Source organism: Ascidiella aspersa, chromosome 1, assembly GCF_963924565.1.
Source record: "Ascidiella aspersa chromosome 1, kaAscAspe10.2, whole genome shotgun sequence".
NCBI lineage: Eukaryota > Metazoa > Chordata > Ascidiacea > Phlebobranchia > Ascidiidae > Ascidiella > Ascidiella aspersa.
Window position 1 is genome coordinate 16541946 of NC_139447.1, and position 17791 is coordinate 16559736.

The 17791-nt window shown below is 32.7% G+C and overlaps 2 protein-coding genes across 2 annotated transcripts; one reads left to right on the plus strand and one right to left on the minus strand.

The window, feature by feature from the left end:
• The first annotated feature begins 1984 nt into the window (after positions 1-1984).
• On the plus strand, positions 1985-8975 carry LOC146168079 (synaptotagmin-16-like). The gene is made up of 10 exons (XM_083391055.1): positions 1985-2354; positions 2782-2922; positions 5740-5831; positions 5900-6013; positions 6121-6357; positions 6895-7053; positions 7132-7242; positions 7384-7570; positions 7646-7761; positions 7825-8975. The coding sequence occupies exons 1-10, from the start codon at positions 2087-2089 to the stop codon at positions 8020-8022; spliced, it is 1623 nt and encodes a 540-aa protein (XP_083247181.1). The 5' UTR covers positions 1985-2086; the 3' UTR covers positions 8023-8975.
• LOC146168080 (porphobilinogen deaminase-like) lies at positions 8153-16362 on the minus strand. The gene is made up of 11 exons (XM_083391056.1): positions 16293-16362; positions 15086-15158; positions 14921-14970; positions 14494-14627; positions 13725-13802; positions 13135-13210; positions 12115-12237; positions 11894-12043; positions 10609-10662; positions 8902-8997; positions 8153-8826 (listed from the first exon to the last, which is right to left on the minus strand). The coding sequence occupies exons 1-11, from the start codon at positions 16332-16334 to the stop codon at positions 8632-8634; spliced, it is 1071 nt and encodes a 356-aa protein (XP_083247182.1). The 5' UTR covers positions 16335-16362; the 3' UTR covers positions 8153-8631.
• Positions 16363-17791: the final 1429 nt, after the last annotated feature.

The following is a 17791-nucleotide window of genomic DNA, read 5'->3' on the forward strand; positions in this document are numbered from 1 at the left end:
TACGCTAAAAAGTCACTTTTTTCTAAAGCATTTTACAAAAAAAAGAATTAAGCGTTAACCTGACGGTGGTCCGTCACTTTTGGTTAGTTAAAGATTTTTAACAGCTGTGAGGACGCGCCCTCTACATACCCTAATCGCAAAGATAACTTTCGAACAGCATTCGTGTTTATAATAGCATATTTTGGTTACTTTTAATTTTTCGTTAAGTAAAATTATATTGGCATATGGTTTCTAAATGTTGTATATACGTTTTTTGTATTAATATAGCCTACCTAAAAACAGTGTAGTATGCGTCTTACCTTGATTTTGCTGCTATATCCCAAACTGGAAAGAAAAAAGGTAGCCTACTAAAGTTAAACAACTGCCGTTCTTTTTTTCAACGCCCAAGGTGTTTCGCGTTAGGCTCGCCTGCTGCTTACTTTTCAGTGTTTACAGTCAGCTGAGTTTGTAACAGTTTATTTCGACAATATAAGAAACTGTAATAGTATGTAACTCTTTCGCTCAGCAGGCTAAAACAAAATTGGTCAACAAGAGTTACAGAAACGCCTGTGCAAATAGTCGCTGATGTTTGTACAGTTTTGCTCAGCTTGCGTTGCCACGTAAATGGCCTTTGTATATCAGGAGTTACATACATATAAGTCTTCAGTATACTGCTAAGTCAGTAAATTCAACTGTGGCACAAACGAATATTTATCATTTGTTGAGCTAACCACGAATACTTCTTTTCTTTTCCACCCAAGCGCGAAATCGCCTTATTACAGCTTAGAAGCGAACTAGATCGGTTGCGTGTTTTTCTGAGATATATTACGATACTAGTAGCCTACTAAAACTAGAAATCTTAACTTAATACTGGTACTTGACTATCGTAAAAGAGATAACCATTTGTCTGCGATAGCTAAGCAGTGTTCGTAACAGCAGAGAGTACAATATGAACGTCCAACGACCTATAGGCCCTAATGGCCTATATAGAAGCAGCTTATTTTAATGTCATTTGTTTGTCGAGCTGCTGTTGGCTAACATTTTTAGGATTAGTATTAGTTGTAAATGTAAAAGAATTTTAGTAATACGTCGCTTGTATGTTCAGTGGTTTATTATTTATGCAACGTTACAACTAAAATAATGTACACGAATTAGCCCAAGGGCCGGCCTACATCTAAGTTAATGGTGTGAATCCCAAAAAGTTAATACTATCAATCGTTGTAACCTGTATACGTATATAAGTAAATAACGAAACAACCGTGTGAGGCTTGTGTTAGTTGAAGAAATAATGTTTTAAAGTTGGGAACCTATACGCTTTTAAATTTTAAACTAATTACAATTTCGGTTGCGAAAGCGTAACAGGACCGGAGGCCAAAACAAAATCACAATATATGGGCACATGGGCACCGAGTTTAGAACCATAAACACGTCAAAACAACAACATACCCAAACGGAAGAAAATCAAGTGTCAACTTAAAATGTTTAATCTTATACGATCAACGAAAAAAGTAAACGTTATTTAAAAAAGTGAAAGATAAATTAGATTGCGCTACCAGTCTACCACTACCATTTGTTAAAAAAAAATTGTTTAAAATACATTTAGCTTTAGTCTATCATTTGGTGGGTCGCGAAGCATTTTTAAATGTTGCTGTTTTCCACTACCGTAGATCGGGAAATTATTGCATTATAATCACGTAACATGTACGCAACAATGTAACAAATACGTAACAATTAGATGTGTTGTGTCTGCATGAACTATTTCAGTACATACGTCAGTAGTAAAGATGCAGGTTTTATGTAACTGTTAATCTTATTTCCAATTAAATGCATTTTAAATTATTGCTTAAGAATTTGGTCATCGACTCATAGGCCCATCTCATTGTAAGATGCACAATAAAACTTGCATTAAAAGTGGGTCTTGGACTGAAATGGGTTGGGAAGCACTGATTGATCACAAAAAGCGAGTTTCTATTTAAAAGTTACTTATTTCGTCTCGAATAGGTATTTATGACATCTGTTATGAACTGAAAATATTTTACCTGTTGAAATCATCAAAATGCTTCTACCAAGAAAACCAAATTAGCAACTCAAAAGACACGTGTTAGTTATGGCTTCCGCGGAGGTATGCAGCAACATTACCAACACTCCTGCAGACTCTTTAAACTCCCTCACGGATAGTTTATGTGACCCAGACGAAATTGTCATCCAACAGGAAGCTTTAAGCTCGCAAACCACTTCGGAAGCGTCTACGAACGGTTTGGTCGAAAGCATAAAAAACTTGTTCCGTGCGATAGGAAATGGAGGGGTTGCGGGGGCAAGCAATAAAAGTGCAATCGCGTCAGTGGAAACGAATAAAGATGAAACGTTAAGTCAAGGTTAGATGTTTAATGGTCTGTATAGTAAAGTGAAGTATATGGACGTCCGATTAACTTGGATCACACCGAATGCTAGGGCAAGTATCACAATTGGTGCTCGACCTATAGTTACTTAGTAGTTATGTATTGGTGCCATAGAAAACCCAATCGAGATATGTTATTTTTTTGTGCGATAAGCTATCCAACGTAGCACATTTTTACCCCGACATGTTTAACTAAAAATATGAAGTTTACGACTGTTTAAGTATAGTAGGTATTCCTCAAGAGTAAACCGAAAAACACTGTTTCAAAAAATTGGCGTTGCCTATTTTTGACTGCTTGTTTGGCTTTTATAATGAAATGATATTGGATACATACGTTTGACTAACTGTTGAAGGCATTCTTGAACTTGCTGAACCCTTGTTAATTATGTTATTTTTTCGTTCAGCAAAATCGTTTGAAGAATCGGAGAGTGAATCAAGTTCGGATAGTGAGGAAGAAACCATGCGACACATGCAGCAATCTATTAGACGCTCTCAGCGATCTTTTCACAGTTCATCGTCATTTCCTCGACAAACGGCAACAAATGGTTTGTAAAATATGATTAGCCATCCTGCTACCGGGGACCTTCAGTCACGCAAGTCAACGTGACTCGCTTGCAACTTTATATAGCGGCGGACCAAATATGCTTAGGTGGATTTCTTTCTTAGTAGTCAACAACTTTGTTTTTTAAGAATGATCAAAAGTTTTTTTTTTAATCTATCTTTATCTTGCTATCGAAAGTCCTAACCACTCTATCCTGATTTACATTAAACAGTACTCGAAACCTTGTCCATTCATAGCGTATTCAATAGTCATTAGAATTGGAAGGGGATTTATTGATCCCTGGTTTGCAAAATTCACACCACTGTTCGTTTAAATAAATTGCTGTTTTAAGCCACAAAAAATGTTTGAAAAACTGCTGCTGTGAATAGTAGAAAACGCTACCGAAGTTTAATTTGAAGTTTAAATAAGCATTAAATGACTATGCAAGTGCTAAGGTATGATCGTTTCTTGGAGCTTCACAATAAAGAAAATATCAACTAATTCAGTGCAAATTACATCATAAAGTAAGCAAAATATGAAAACGTGGACGATAAAGGTAGAAAAAATAGTTACAAGGCGATAAAATAAAGCAAATTTTGAAAAGTGATAGACAACCGTTTAAACCAGTGTTTTTTAACCTTTTTTTAGCTGCGCCCCCCTTTGGTAATTTTCGTATGCGTTGCGCCCCCCTACAAAAAGCAATTCGGCATTTTCAAATAAATGTGACAACTTGAAATAGTGAATTGTGTTATCGTGTTTGAAAAGATGTGACGACACACAATACAACGGACATCTTGCAAAAAAATTATAGATTAGTGCAAACAAGTTTGAGTCCCCCTGTTGTTAGCCTGTTATCATTATATAAAATATGGATAAAAATTAGTTCGAATCGGGGATGACTTTCATCGTTTATCTATAAGTTAGCAAAATTGTAATTAAATAGGGTCGTTATACATTTAATGATATGAAAACATGCAATGGCACTCAAAGACATTTTGGGCTAAAAAAATAGTCAAAAAAGTGGAAAACACAAGATTCGCGGGGAGCGCAAATTTTTTTTGCAGTTTCAATGTTAAAGTTTGGCAAACTTAGAGCTCGCGCCCCCCTGGTTTAAACATGGGCTAATTGTCTTGGTAGTTTGCAGGTTAAAATATTGTCAAATTCAATGGAACAAATGTTTTACTTAACTCAGCTTCTAGTTAGCCTGAAAGCTGTGTACGTTCTAATGCAGTGCTTCAACCCAATGGGTCATCACCCAATTTTAGATTGATTTTCTGGGGTCCATGACTGCAGAAGTTCACACGTGGAAAGCAATAATCAGATTGCATAAACTCAAAAGCTTTGCTGTTATTCAAACATTTAAAATTTGGGTCATTGCAAAAGAAGTTTGAAAAACCATCTTTAATAAAACCAATCAAACTGCAGATGAGGATTTAGCAATTTGTTTGTGCGGGGTTGGGGGCTATGAAATTTTTAACAACAACATCACAAACTTACACTACAACATGTCAATAAAGAACCCTTAGGAGAGTTCCTGTTGTCAGTGAAACTCGTTCTAAATATTTTACTGAATTTAAGTGCAAAGTTTTTTTTAGAGCACGAAACAATTCTGTTTAATCAACAAAAAACTTTTTTAACCTTGCACACATCAAAGATTAGATGTAATTATCAATATGATTTTGCCAAATCACCAGAGTAGTTGAGCCCATTGGTTATTGACCTAACATCTGTATGAGTATACAAATCACCCTATGTATGGCTAAAAATTTCATTTTTGAGGGATTCAATGCCTAAAAAAAATATTTAGGCAAGCAGATTTTGCGTTTATATTTAAGAGACAAAAACTAACATTAAAAATCTGGTTGTCAAGACGTGCAAAAATCCCTCGAAACAGTCACAGCGGAACTTTTTCTAGAAAGCAAACAATCAAGTACTGTGAAACACAAATTTGAAACAACTTACAATATAGCTTATATCCGAGTCCCAGTGAAAAGGCAAATCACTTACATGAAGCGTCAAAATAAATTTATAAAGATACCAAACTCTTTCCTGGCAAGCTTAAATAAACTAAAGATAAGCCAGGAAAACTGTTTTTTAATAAAAAAGTTAAAATATAAATATCTTGCAAATATTATTTAGTAATATCAGTTGCCTAATTGATTTAAGTTAGGCTTACCATATTTTTTATCAACCAAAAGGACAGAAGTACAATGCAAAAGTATTTTTGCTCAAAAAAACAATGTTTATAGCTCAATCTGGTGTCAAAAATTTGTTTGATTTAACTTGAATCTTGTCAAAATATAATTCTGTTCGAAAAAATAAACAAGAAAATGCAAAAATTATTCAGTGCTCTCTAAAAAAAGGGAAGATCCTCTGAAGAGACATATTAAGAGCCCTACTTTTATCTTATAATATCTAGTGGTCTAGATTTTTGACGATGTATTTAAAAAACTAAATTTTAATAAAATTTTAAACTGAATAAAAATTAAAAAATCACACTTGAATACAGTTTTTGGTAATGATTTTGTCCATTTTGTAAAATTTGGACTTCAAATAATTTTAACAAATTCAACCTAAACAGGAAAATTAAAAAACAAAAAAAACATTTTTATTATAAAGTCAAAAATATTTGCCCTACCTATTATTATAAATTGTAAAAACTTTGTATACTACAATTAATAATTGACAACCCAATACATATGTTAAAAAACTACAAAAGACTACCTTGAATATTGACAAGTTATTTAGCTTTTTACTTAACATTAAAAATTATAACAAAAGTAGAAGACTTGTAAATAATATTAACTGCTTTGTTTTTAAGAAAGCACTTTGCCTACTCCAACCCTTGATGTGATGTATGCATCCTCCGTTACAAATTCATCGACAAGCACAAACCTTAAAAATTCAGAGCAGGTTATTATACCATATTTTATACCACATTACTAAACGGTATAGCCTAACAAATCAAATATATTTTATAGGCAAATATGCCACTGTCAGATTCACCTGCCTCAGAATTAAACAGTGCTCCTGGTTGGTATATTAATGACACAGAAAGTCACTACAGCAATGATGAAGGGACACTCTTTGAGCAAGTATAAACCAAGCTAACTCACCTAATTTATAAACGCGTTTAATGTTTTTATGTGATTTTTTTATAATAATTTGGAATAGTTCTAATTTGAAAGCATTCGTTTTTAAGGAAAATGAAGTGGCTGCAGCTATTGCAGTTAAACCAATGATGTCATCTGATGATAATTGTGATGATGATGATGATGAAGATGACATACCATTACCTCGATCTATTGAACCCATTTCAGCATGTGGGACTGTAGATATTGCACTACAGTATTCTGTTAGTGAAAGAAAGCTTCAACTTACTGTAATTGAAGCTAATGAATTGCCTTCGAAAGACAGAGGTGGTGCAAGTATAATTCAGGTATGTACTGGTCATGATAAATGCATTTTTGGGTGGTTGCATTCATTTTATATCAAGTGCATATTATTTTAAGCCTTTTAGAAGAAAAAAGTATGTGTAGTTGGTATAAAGTAAAAAGGCAAACTAAATGTCTGTAAAAATATATCGCCTTGTGGGACTTCCATATGTAGGCAAGAAGTATTCATTAAAAATATTTATTTTATTTTAAATGTTTTTTTTTAGTGTTATAAGCCTTCAAACCTTGTGTTAATTGCCACCTTTTCCACAATCATTTTTAATTTACCATAACTGCTCCAAAACTTATGTCACCAGGAGTGCCAGGGTAGTGCTCCAAATATTTTTTTACTAATGTTGCTCAAGTTCTGTTTTAATTTTTACTTCACAATAGTTTGGTCTTGTTAATTTTTTTGTAGACTGATAATGCTGTTATAGGCGAAATGTATTTCTCTTTTACATTTTATAAAACACAAAAGTTTTGGATTATGCCAACTCTAAAGAATACCTTAACATCAAGAAGCATAATATTTATATTTAAAGGTGCGGCTAGTTGTTTTGCCAGCAAAGAGGAAACGGTATAAAACAAAGGTGCAGCACATTAACTCACCAAGGTTTGCTGAGTCGTTTAAACTGTCACACATTTCTCCAGAGGATCTGAAGGGTCTTGGTATTAGACTGCGTCTATATGGAATTGGAAAAGTATTAGGCTTTGCCATACAATTGAAATGTGCTTACCTGCCTCAGACATATTTAAATAAGTATTTTTGTTAAATTTAGGTTAAGGATCGACTGATAGGAGAGGCTACCGTCCGTTTTGATGAACTGAACCTAATTAAAGATCCACAATTGACCGTTACTCTGCAGTTGGAGCCAAGAACTGATGTTAATGTAATGAAATTGTTTTCATTATCTATTTTGTTTTACAACATAAGTTTCATAACAATACAGCAAAAATTTTATTCTACACAAACTGTACAATAAAAGTCTTTTGTTGTTAAAAAACTTATATTTAGTATAAACTTATTGTAGCGAGGAGATCCAGAATCTAATCCAGCTCAAAATGAAAACGACATGTCCTCTATTTCCACTTTAACACATGGCGGAAGTTTGCCAGAATTACTTCTCTCATTGTCATATAATGAGATGACTGGAAGACTGTGTGTTGAAGTGGTTAAAGGGTCACACTTTCGAAACCTTGCTATGTCTAAACCTCCAGGTAAGGCAGATTATATCTACAAACATGAAAAGGAATGTGCTTATTAAAAGTGGTTCATAACTTTTTGCAAAACAGATACATTTGTAAAGATTGTTTTATTAAACTCATCCTGTCAAGAAATGGCTCAGAGCAAAACGTCAATTCGCCGATCTCAACCAAACCCAGTCTTTAAAGAAACATTTTACTTTCAAGTATGGATTGTTTATCTAAATAATCATTGCTGGTTTTCTAAAAAAGTATTCATTTAATCACAGGTTGCTCTGTTTCAACTAGCAGAAGTGTCTTTAATGGTAAGTGTACATTGTACTCGAACCATGAAGAGTAAATACATGATTGGATGGATTTCGTTGGGTCAAAATAGCAGTAGTGAATCTGACGAACAGCACTGGCTGGAAATGAGAGAAGCAAAAGGAAAAGTTGTTAGCCGTTGGCACACACTCATAGAATCTTAACCTTTTGTATTTTCTGAACAATTTGCACACTTTACTATTGTACAAAGAAACATATGCCTGAATGAACATGCTTTTTTATTATGAATAAAAGTTAAATATATATATATATATATATATTAAGGGCTGGTAAATCAAGATGAAAAATAAAATGTTCTAAATTCTATATGCCTCTTAGTATATTTGGACAAGAAAAACAATGTGCATTGGAAACATTTATTTTGTTTCAAAATTTCATCAAAAACGCAAATAGAAAAGCTTTTTGAGTTAAATAAACAATGTAGACACAAACACAAAAAGGCAGGTAAGTTAATTTTCCAAAACTCTCATTGCAGTAGATTTTTGTTGTTTGGAATGATTTTTATGAAAAAACCCTTAATGATATGGATATACGTTAAAGTAAAAACACAAAGTATTACTGACACAAGATTATTTGCAAACTGTGAAGATGGTAATTTAAATTTTTTCAAGAAATGTACAAACATAATAGAAAGTACAATATATGACCAAAAAATATTGCAACTTGCATAGAAATTAAGTGTCATGACTTTAAAGATCTAAGTTAATGCATTTTTAGGCCATCTTTCCACACAGAATAAAAATGTCAGTCCTTCAAACATTATCTTCCTTTGCCATATTTTGCATTCTAGCTTCTTCTAAGATCTCTTTTGCGCCCTTTTTTAGCAACAAAATGCCTAGATCTCGGCCTAAATGACCAGCAATTTTCAACAGCATTGCATCAAGCAGCTTATGACTTGTTGTTATGCTTGCAAACTCACAGCAGGTGTCTGGGTCTGCGGGTGTAATCTAACAACAAGTATGTAGTGTATACAAATTGTAATGACACGAATAGCATAAAAATGTCTGTATACAATCACTCACCACTGATTTGGCATCTTGACATGTGAGCTCAGCCTGCATTGTTTCCACCAAAGACTTTGAGCCATCTAGGTTGTACACACCAGCCTTAATGTATAGCTAAATAAAAAACACTTTATTTTAATGCTAAGTGATTCGCTAACTAAATTATCAAGTTTGTAATTCAAAAACAAAGTTAAGTTCACAAAAAAATATTACAAAATTTAGGTTTTACTTTTCAACACTTCATTGATATTTACAATTAATCAAATGTCAATGAAAGTTATCAATGTTATCAAAACGAGAGTTAAACAGGCAACATTGCAGTGCTAAAATTCCCGATTTGAAACTATTCGGTCACAGATGCATCTTTATACTTTGTCTTTTGTGTCAACTTTACAAAACCACCCGCCTTAATTTTAGCGAAAAGTGTTCAACATAATCATCTCTGCTTGAGTTTGTAAATCAGGACACTATACAATACATGTGTTTTTCGCAAGGGCCCCACACCCCTTGGGGACAAAGAGAAAATTAAAAAACAGCAACATCAGAATAAACACAATTCAGAACAAGACCAAAATAGTATTGATACCCAACAGTCGTAATAACAGTTGAATAAAAAAAAAAGGGCCTTTAAAACCTTTTACCTCAAACCCCACCCCAAATTCATCACTTACACACCTAATAACTTCAACCCTAACCCAATTTCTAACCCCATACAAAGACAAACAATCCGCAGCCAAAATAAAAATATAGATAATTCTGCTTTAGATATAAATTGTTGCTTTGTAGGTTTATTGTGTGCTACCCCCTCAGAGACCTTAATTTTCTTGAAACGTAACAGGGGGGCCACAAAGCATTAAATAGGTCACTATCCATGACAGGTTGACAACCAATGCTTTACCACCCGATCCGTTAGAAATCAGTGCATTTCTAAGCAAAAAGGTCTACGACAATCAGGGCATCCAATGGCAGAAAAGTCTAGACTTTTAGACCTTGAGGTCCTGGCAATGCACTGATTTGGACCTTTAGGTAAACTCCCGGCGAAGATAAATTAAAAATATTCATTAAAAGTTCAGAAAAGATAACAAAAAATATGAGATAGGATTAATAACACTTGACCCACCTAAACCCTAACGCTAACCCGAATCCTAACCCAAATAATGTGCGTTATTTTAATAATTCTTTAAATGCTGGGGAAAAAAGCCCAAACTCGGATGGTTTCACGTCCATTGTATTTAAGATCATTACGTCACAAATTGAGGTATTGGGGCCTGAAGCGTTATAATTATTAAATTATCGCACATTATTTGGGTTAGGGCGCTGGTTAGCGTTTGGGTTTGGTTGGGTCAAGTATTGTTAAACTTAATCTTCTTATGCACATTTGTTAATGCAAATTAGTGCATTGTCCAAGACCTCAAAGTCTAAAAGTCGGACTTTTTGATCCTTTGAATGCACTGATTGTCGTAGACCTTTTTGCTTAGAACTGCACTGATTTCTGGCGGATGGGGTGGCTTTACAGTATCAGTTTTGAATCATTAAATAAACCCTAATCAGCATTTTCGATTTTGTTGATTTATGCATTAAAGATTAAACTGTATTGATAATGCACAATCATCAAGCTCGCACCTACAAGACAAGTTCGCACAAACTGTCCAGGTTCAAAGTGAGAACTAAATCGAAATGTTGCTGTAATACTAAACATAAGTTATTTTTAAACTCCTTAATCACCTGTGAGTTGATTATCCAAGTATGAACTGCTTGTGGAACCGAACACCCTCCTCCCTATGATAATACATTTTTCGTGTCAACATGTTAAATAGCAAATATTTCAGTAATATAATTAAAAAAATTACAGACCATCATAGTATTCTCAACTGTTATCACAAGTGTCAAAGTTTGTCGGCAGGTCACCATATGAAATTAGTGTCTTTTCATGAGAATTTTTTCTGTTTTACAATGTAAGTTACATGTTGTCCGATTACAGCGAAATACAAAACACACATCACATTTTATGAAATTTAGATTTACTGAAAGTGTAGTGCCAGGTAAAAGAAAACTATTATGCCATTTGAAAACAAATTTTAACATTATTTAGCAGTCTGACATATAAGTAACACTTTATGGTTATATGTGAATTGTCACAGTCTCTTTTATAGCCACGGTATATCAACTAGGCAAAAATTTTATGAGTCAAGGGACAACCAGTGCCTTTGATGTTTTACAATAGGCTATTTATTGTTACCGAACGTAAAATATTGAGTTGATTGTCGCAGTTTTAACAGTAAGCATTTTCGAGCATCGTCGCACCACTCTTAAAAAGCATCGTAGCAATTTGCACTGTAAAACGGCCAAGGATTGAAAACTTTGTATGTGCGAAGTTAAGACTTTTGTGCTCAGTGTTTTCATAACAGTGTAAAATTATGAAGTATAATCAGTAAATTTGCTGTTTAGTTTGTTGGTGGTGGCTTTTTGAATGGCTTACAATATGTGGCTTTAAAAACTTACTCTGGAATAATGTCAAATATTTTTTTTGACCGACAGTGTGTCGCTATGTAGACAACTTTAAGGGCGATATATGTTGAAGGCCCCTTGCGTTACCACCGCTTTATTAAACCTACCCCAGAATAACGTAATAGGCAATCGTGATGAAGAGCACAAAGCATGATAGATGGTTTTATTTTTATCCACACCAAATTCACGTTAATTTCGTAAATTATGGCACTTTAATTTACATAGCTGGTACAACTACATTAGTCCTCTACCAGATATAAAATCAATTTAACTTGGGCAACGCTGGGTATTCATCCAGTCATTCATAAAATGAAAAATCAGTGTACCTTATTTTTTATTGTAGTTGAAATATATTCAAATTTTGGGGCTGTTGTAGTCATGTTGGTGACATGATGTTACTAATGTTTAAATACAAATAGGACTAGATACAATAACATGTTACTGTAACATAAAAAATATAAAAAAAAAAGTAGAAAAGGGCAAAGTTAAACTAAGAATTTACCAAAGTCTTGAGAAAAGCACGTTCGGCAACAGTACGAATAACCGTATCTCGATCATGAAGTTCAGATACAAGCTTTACTGAGTCTGCATCATCTGCTCTTGTTTCTATACCCAATGCACCTTGACCTATGGCATACAGGCATTCTTCTGTCTTAAAATAAAATAATGGTTTTAAACAAGACCTTGTGGAAACATGCAGACTGATTTAGTTGTACAACTTACTGTAAGAATATAGGATATTCTTTCGGCCCATCCCATTCTTTTTATGCCAGCCACAGCTAATATAATAGCTGCAAAATCATCTCCATTATCCAGTTTTCTCAGCCTAGTGTTCAAATTACCCCGCTGACATAAATACAGTTAAGAAAATATATGTAACAGTTTAAACATTTTTTATCAAAATGGAAATAATTTATCTCTAATGATTTTAATACTACGTAAATACCTAAAGATTTTTTTTACATCGATCAGAAATTCCAAACTTTTTTGTTCTAGCTTTTCAGTTTTAAGAAACTTAAGGGACTCCCAATTTAATGTATTACACATAAACCAAAATTAATTGAATTTATATTCAAATTAATATATTGTTTACATTTCCAGAAGGATTGTTTCAAAGCTTGGCAAGAATTTTAAATTTATGCCAAAAATATGCTTTAATCCTACATTCACAATGTTTAATCCTACATTCACAATGCAACTATTTGATCCATAGGGAAAAATGTATTTAGTGCGCATGACCTAACAATGGAAAATGTAAACAATGAGTATTGATTACCTTCTGTTTTAAACTTTTAAGAAAAATTAAGCAATTTTAAAATAGAGAAGATATTTTATAGCAGTAATTTTTTTAATTGTATGTATTTTCAAATTATCGCTTTTTACTGAATTGTGTAAGTAGGGAAGTTGATACAGTGAGTAATATTGAGTTTTGAATACAGATCTTCGGGGTCGAATGGCATCATTCTCATTACTCTAGACAAGACCATTTGACTGAAGCTATGCCATTGGTTAAAGCAGACATAATAGTGATGTCATAGACACAATAGGTTCAGTAAAGCAAATGGCTACACTGGCCGATATTTTGCTCAGTCTACTCAATTGTTTGTTTTTTTAGTTTATATCATTTTTTTCCTAAATATTTTCCTTTCAACAAATAATGCATGGCATACCCCCAGACATCCCCCTGCGAACCCCAAGCCTAAAATGAGGACTAAACCATTTAAATATTTAAAAAAAGGATACAATGCTTCTAAAATGAAGGTTCGGAAGGATCTTTTGAAGTTGGGCCACCCGACGTAGAGAGCTGGTTCCAATCACACTACATTAATAAATGTATGGAATTTACAAATGTTTGTACATCATAGGCAAATTATTTTGTCAAAATACCACCCCCCACACAATTAGTCAAAATAACTAATCTGGTATTTGGGTTACATCACATTCTTTTAGCCTTGAACATCAACAATTTTCTGACATTTTTGTTGTTGTTGCAAAGCATGCAGGCCTTCATTTCAACACCGGCATGGTATAGTTTAACCTTCAATTTAACAGCACAAATATTCCTGAATCATATTAAACCTAGTACTTTTCTCAACAATTTTTCTTTGCACTTTGTAAACCACATTTTGAACACTCCTAGTAGTTATTATGATTTTAGCGTTATTCCAAGGTTGATGTTATTCAATTTTGGATCTTTTTGCTGGGGGGAGCATATGATAAAGGTCTATTCTGCAATAATTTTCCAAATTCAAAACAAATTTTAATTACAAATTACCCAAAAGGTGTGATTAGATTTAATTAATCTTAAAAAACAAAAGTTTTGATAATACAACCTGCCATCACATAAATCTTCCAATCGCTTCCCAAAGTGCTTTGGATGCATCACAACTGCATCTCTTGGGTCTTCACGCCTAAACAATAATAACACCAAGATAAAATGATACAAGTGCCATTATTCACTGTTTAAAACCTGGAATGCTTTTAATATAAGAAAAATATCTGATTACGATTATTATTTCACAACAAAACCATAAAGATCAGTAAACTCCAACATTTTTTTTCTCACGAAGTCCGCAAGCGTTTTTATTTTTTACAGATTTTGAATGCCAATTGCCTTCTTTCACACAATCATTATTTTGCAGGGATATTTATTTATAAATTATAATACCTTTAATGCCTAATTTTACTTTTTACTGAAGTTTCAAATTTTTTACATTCTAGCTATGTTTGAATAAAAAAGTGCCCACATCAGTCTTGTTTTCATTACATATAAACAAAAAAGTGTTTAAATTAGTATTTCAACCTATGTTCAAATTCAAAAAGTACCGAAATTGGTTTAATTTGAACTATGTCCAAATAAAAAAGTGCTCCAATTAGTTTTACCAGAGTTCTTTATGGAAAAATTGGTTTTATTTAAGCTTTGTGCAAATAAAAAGTGTCCAAATTAGTATCCTGAGCTATTTTGAAATAAAACAGTGCGGGAACTGGTGTAGGACGAAAATTGACAGACGGCATGGCTACATTTTGGCGAGTGTTATTTAGTCATTTGAAATAATTGGTGGTTAAACAAATAATAAATTAAATGTAAGTGTTTATACTTACTTTGATACAGCAGAAATGGTCAAATTGTGAGGTAAAGATGAAGGCATGTCCTTTAATGAATTTACAACCAAATCAACTTTCTTTGCAAGTAGTGCATCTTCTAGCTCTTTCGTAAAAAGGCTTTTTTCACCAGTCTAAAATAACGAAATATATAAAGGAGTATAAATAGCCTATAAAGCCATATGTTGTGAGGAACAGGTGGTAGATGGCTTAAATAAAAGACATGCACACTATAATGATTTGTGTTCCTTTTTTTAAAACATTATTGTTGATGCTTTTTGTCTGTTTCTGGATGGGAGTCATGTAGCAGTCATTGTTTATATCTTAAACCCTTTACATCGCCTGGACAACATAATAAAACTATGTTGCAAAAAGTTATATATAAACTAATTAAATTACTTATTAAATAAAAATATGATAACAGAACCTTGGAAAGAGATTTGTCCAATATTTTGTCACCAATTGTACTCATTTGAACTGAAAAACAAACATTAGTTTGATAAGAAACCTCTTGTTCAGCCAGAGTTAAAACTTACACCGAAATAAAGTACATGTTTATTTATAGTATTACCAATGTTAAACATACACTGACCAATTTCGAAATCTATATCTTTGTGTAGCTTTTTTAGTTCTTCAACCACCCATGTTGTTTGAATCATCGCCAACTACATTAAATAAACCATTTAAAATTGGTGTACATAAATAATTTTCTGGGAGTAACATTGCACCAATAGAAAGATCAAATATACATAAATCAGTGCTTCCAAACCAGTGGGCAGCAACAGTAGCTATTTTCTATTATAACAGAACTTTGGCATGTTATTGATGCAGAATAAGGCAACAATTAGAATTCTACGCTGTATTCATTAACAATTTTTTTGTTAATAATTTGCTAAACCAAATAAATTAAAATACTGTAACTTTTTTCTTTTAAAGTAAAAAGAAGTACAATAATAAGGTAAAGCAATAAAAAAGTTAAAAAAACAGAAGTTATAGTACGAAATCGTGAATGTAATTACTTAAAATAAAGTTTTGTTCAGTGAAAAAAGAAATTATTAAATAATTCAATGAATCTATCAGAGCCTAAGACACCTGAGCTTGATACACATCAACTCAACGCACAACATTAAATCGGCCCCTTAGAAATAATTTATAACCTTGCACAATTTTTACAAAACTTTAACTACTACTTCCAGAGGATCCATTTTATGGAATTTTATAGATTTTGTTGCTGATTAATTGTTGCTGTTAATTGCCATAACCTAACGAATAAACTCAAACTTTATAAAAAATAATACTATGAAGCTAAATATCAGCAATGTAACTTTTTTGGATTCATGTAAGTGAGCCAGAAGGTTAAGTTTTAGAGCTTGTCCCCAAATTTATCTTGCCTTTTCGCAATGTAAGCATCTGATATTATCCAATATGAATTGTGCAATAATTTTTTGCTGCTGGTCACACAAAACAAGGAAAAAAACATTTAACGACCTGAAAAAGGTTATGAAGAACTGATCTAACCTAAACAAATTATTCAAGGTGAAGAATGTAAGAAGTTTGAATTTATTTTGTTAAAGACAACATTATTCCAGAAAACCACAATAATAACATTTAGGTTATCCAAACTGTGAAAATTATATACCTGTTAATGATATGAAGTCATTCACCATTTAGTTTGGAATACCGGTACTAGGCCAACCAATCAATATATAACCAAACATAATAACCAACTGTGGCGCTATTTAATAATCAACTGTGACGCTATTTATAATAGTTATGTTATTAAATCTGCTTAAACTCACCTGACTTTTCCTGGTGCCAACTTTGACAACTCTTTTAACCATGGTAACAGTTTGATTACAACTACAAAAAATGACTGCAAAAGAGATGGAAAATTTCAATGTTTTGGGACTTATTGTTACTAAGTCTGTTAGGTGAACATCTGACATATGTTTACAAAGAGGCAAGTTAACATTGTTCAGTGATAATTCATTATAAATAATAAAGTTGTTTGGTTTGGTTGTCTAAAAATTATAGGTGTCCAATCTATGTTTTTAACGGAACAAACTTGGGTCTAAATTTTTACATTTTATATATTGGTTCAGGAGTTATTACATTATACTAATAATAATTATTTAACTCCTGCAACTCTTAAAACTGAAACTTTTCAATTCTTCTATTTTGCTTGTTTGAGCATAGTTGTTGTAAGTAACCTATTGCAGACTTGCAGTAGTATCTTTTTGTGCTAACACGGTGCTAAACTGGGATAAGCTGAAAATAACCATTCGTTTTTTTAATGCATCTTTGCTGGAGGTTGTAGTTAGTAACCCAAGTATAAAGCGGCTTTTTATTGCCTTTTAATTGTCATCCAAAAACGCACAATGTTGTATTGACTTGATAAAAAAATTGCCTTACAAGATGATAAATTAAGGTGACAAAATTTTAGATTTAAACGTCATATTGATAACAACCGCAAAAAAGTGCCATAATTTTATGTCCTTTGCTTGTTTGGCCATAGTAATGAAGTCATTTTGTATTCTATTTGATCCACCATGTCCTAAATATTGGCTTCTGTGTGCTAATAATATCAAGCATCCCCCAGTCTGAAAAAGATGGGTGGTGTCAGGTTGGAAAGATTGTGTTGCACAGTGGCACTGTCAGCCTTGATCAAAGCCGTGCATTTCAAAACTTTAGCAGCATATATATAGGTTTTTAGTAAATCATTCACAGCAGCGCAAATTGTAGAAGAAATTTTATTACAGCTGTGGAAATTATAGCACTTAAAATTTTAACAACCTTGCATCTGAGCAAAAGACAAATTGTGAAGCTTTGATATATTTTTATAAAATAAAACTGCCGATAATTTCTGTCAAATTATTTATAAGACAAAATTAACATGCTTACCTACAATTATTTTAAAAAGTTTTTTAGAAAAAAATTGTACCACAATATTGTGATCGTTCTATATTTTGTAAATTAAAAAGAAAAAATATTGATATTCGCCATATAAATCAAAATGCAAACCTTATACCAGGTTGAAACCAGATTATTTAGGTAGAGTGAGACAACTGCAAAAAGCACCAGACAATTGCAAATTATTTCATTGCAAACTGACCTAACGACATTTGGACACCTGACTTCAAGTAAGCATTTAGCATTCATGGCAACTTAACAGAGTTAAGCTCAGGTTTAGCAGGTAATCTGGGAAGTCTCAGAATTATTTAGTAAGATATTGTGACATTGTAGGCCAAAAATAAATATGCATTTTATGTGCACCGAAAGTGAAATGTGCACGGAATGT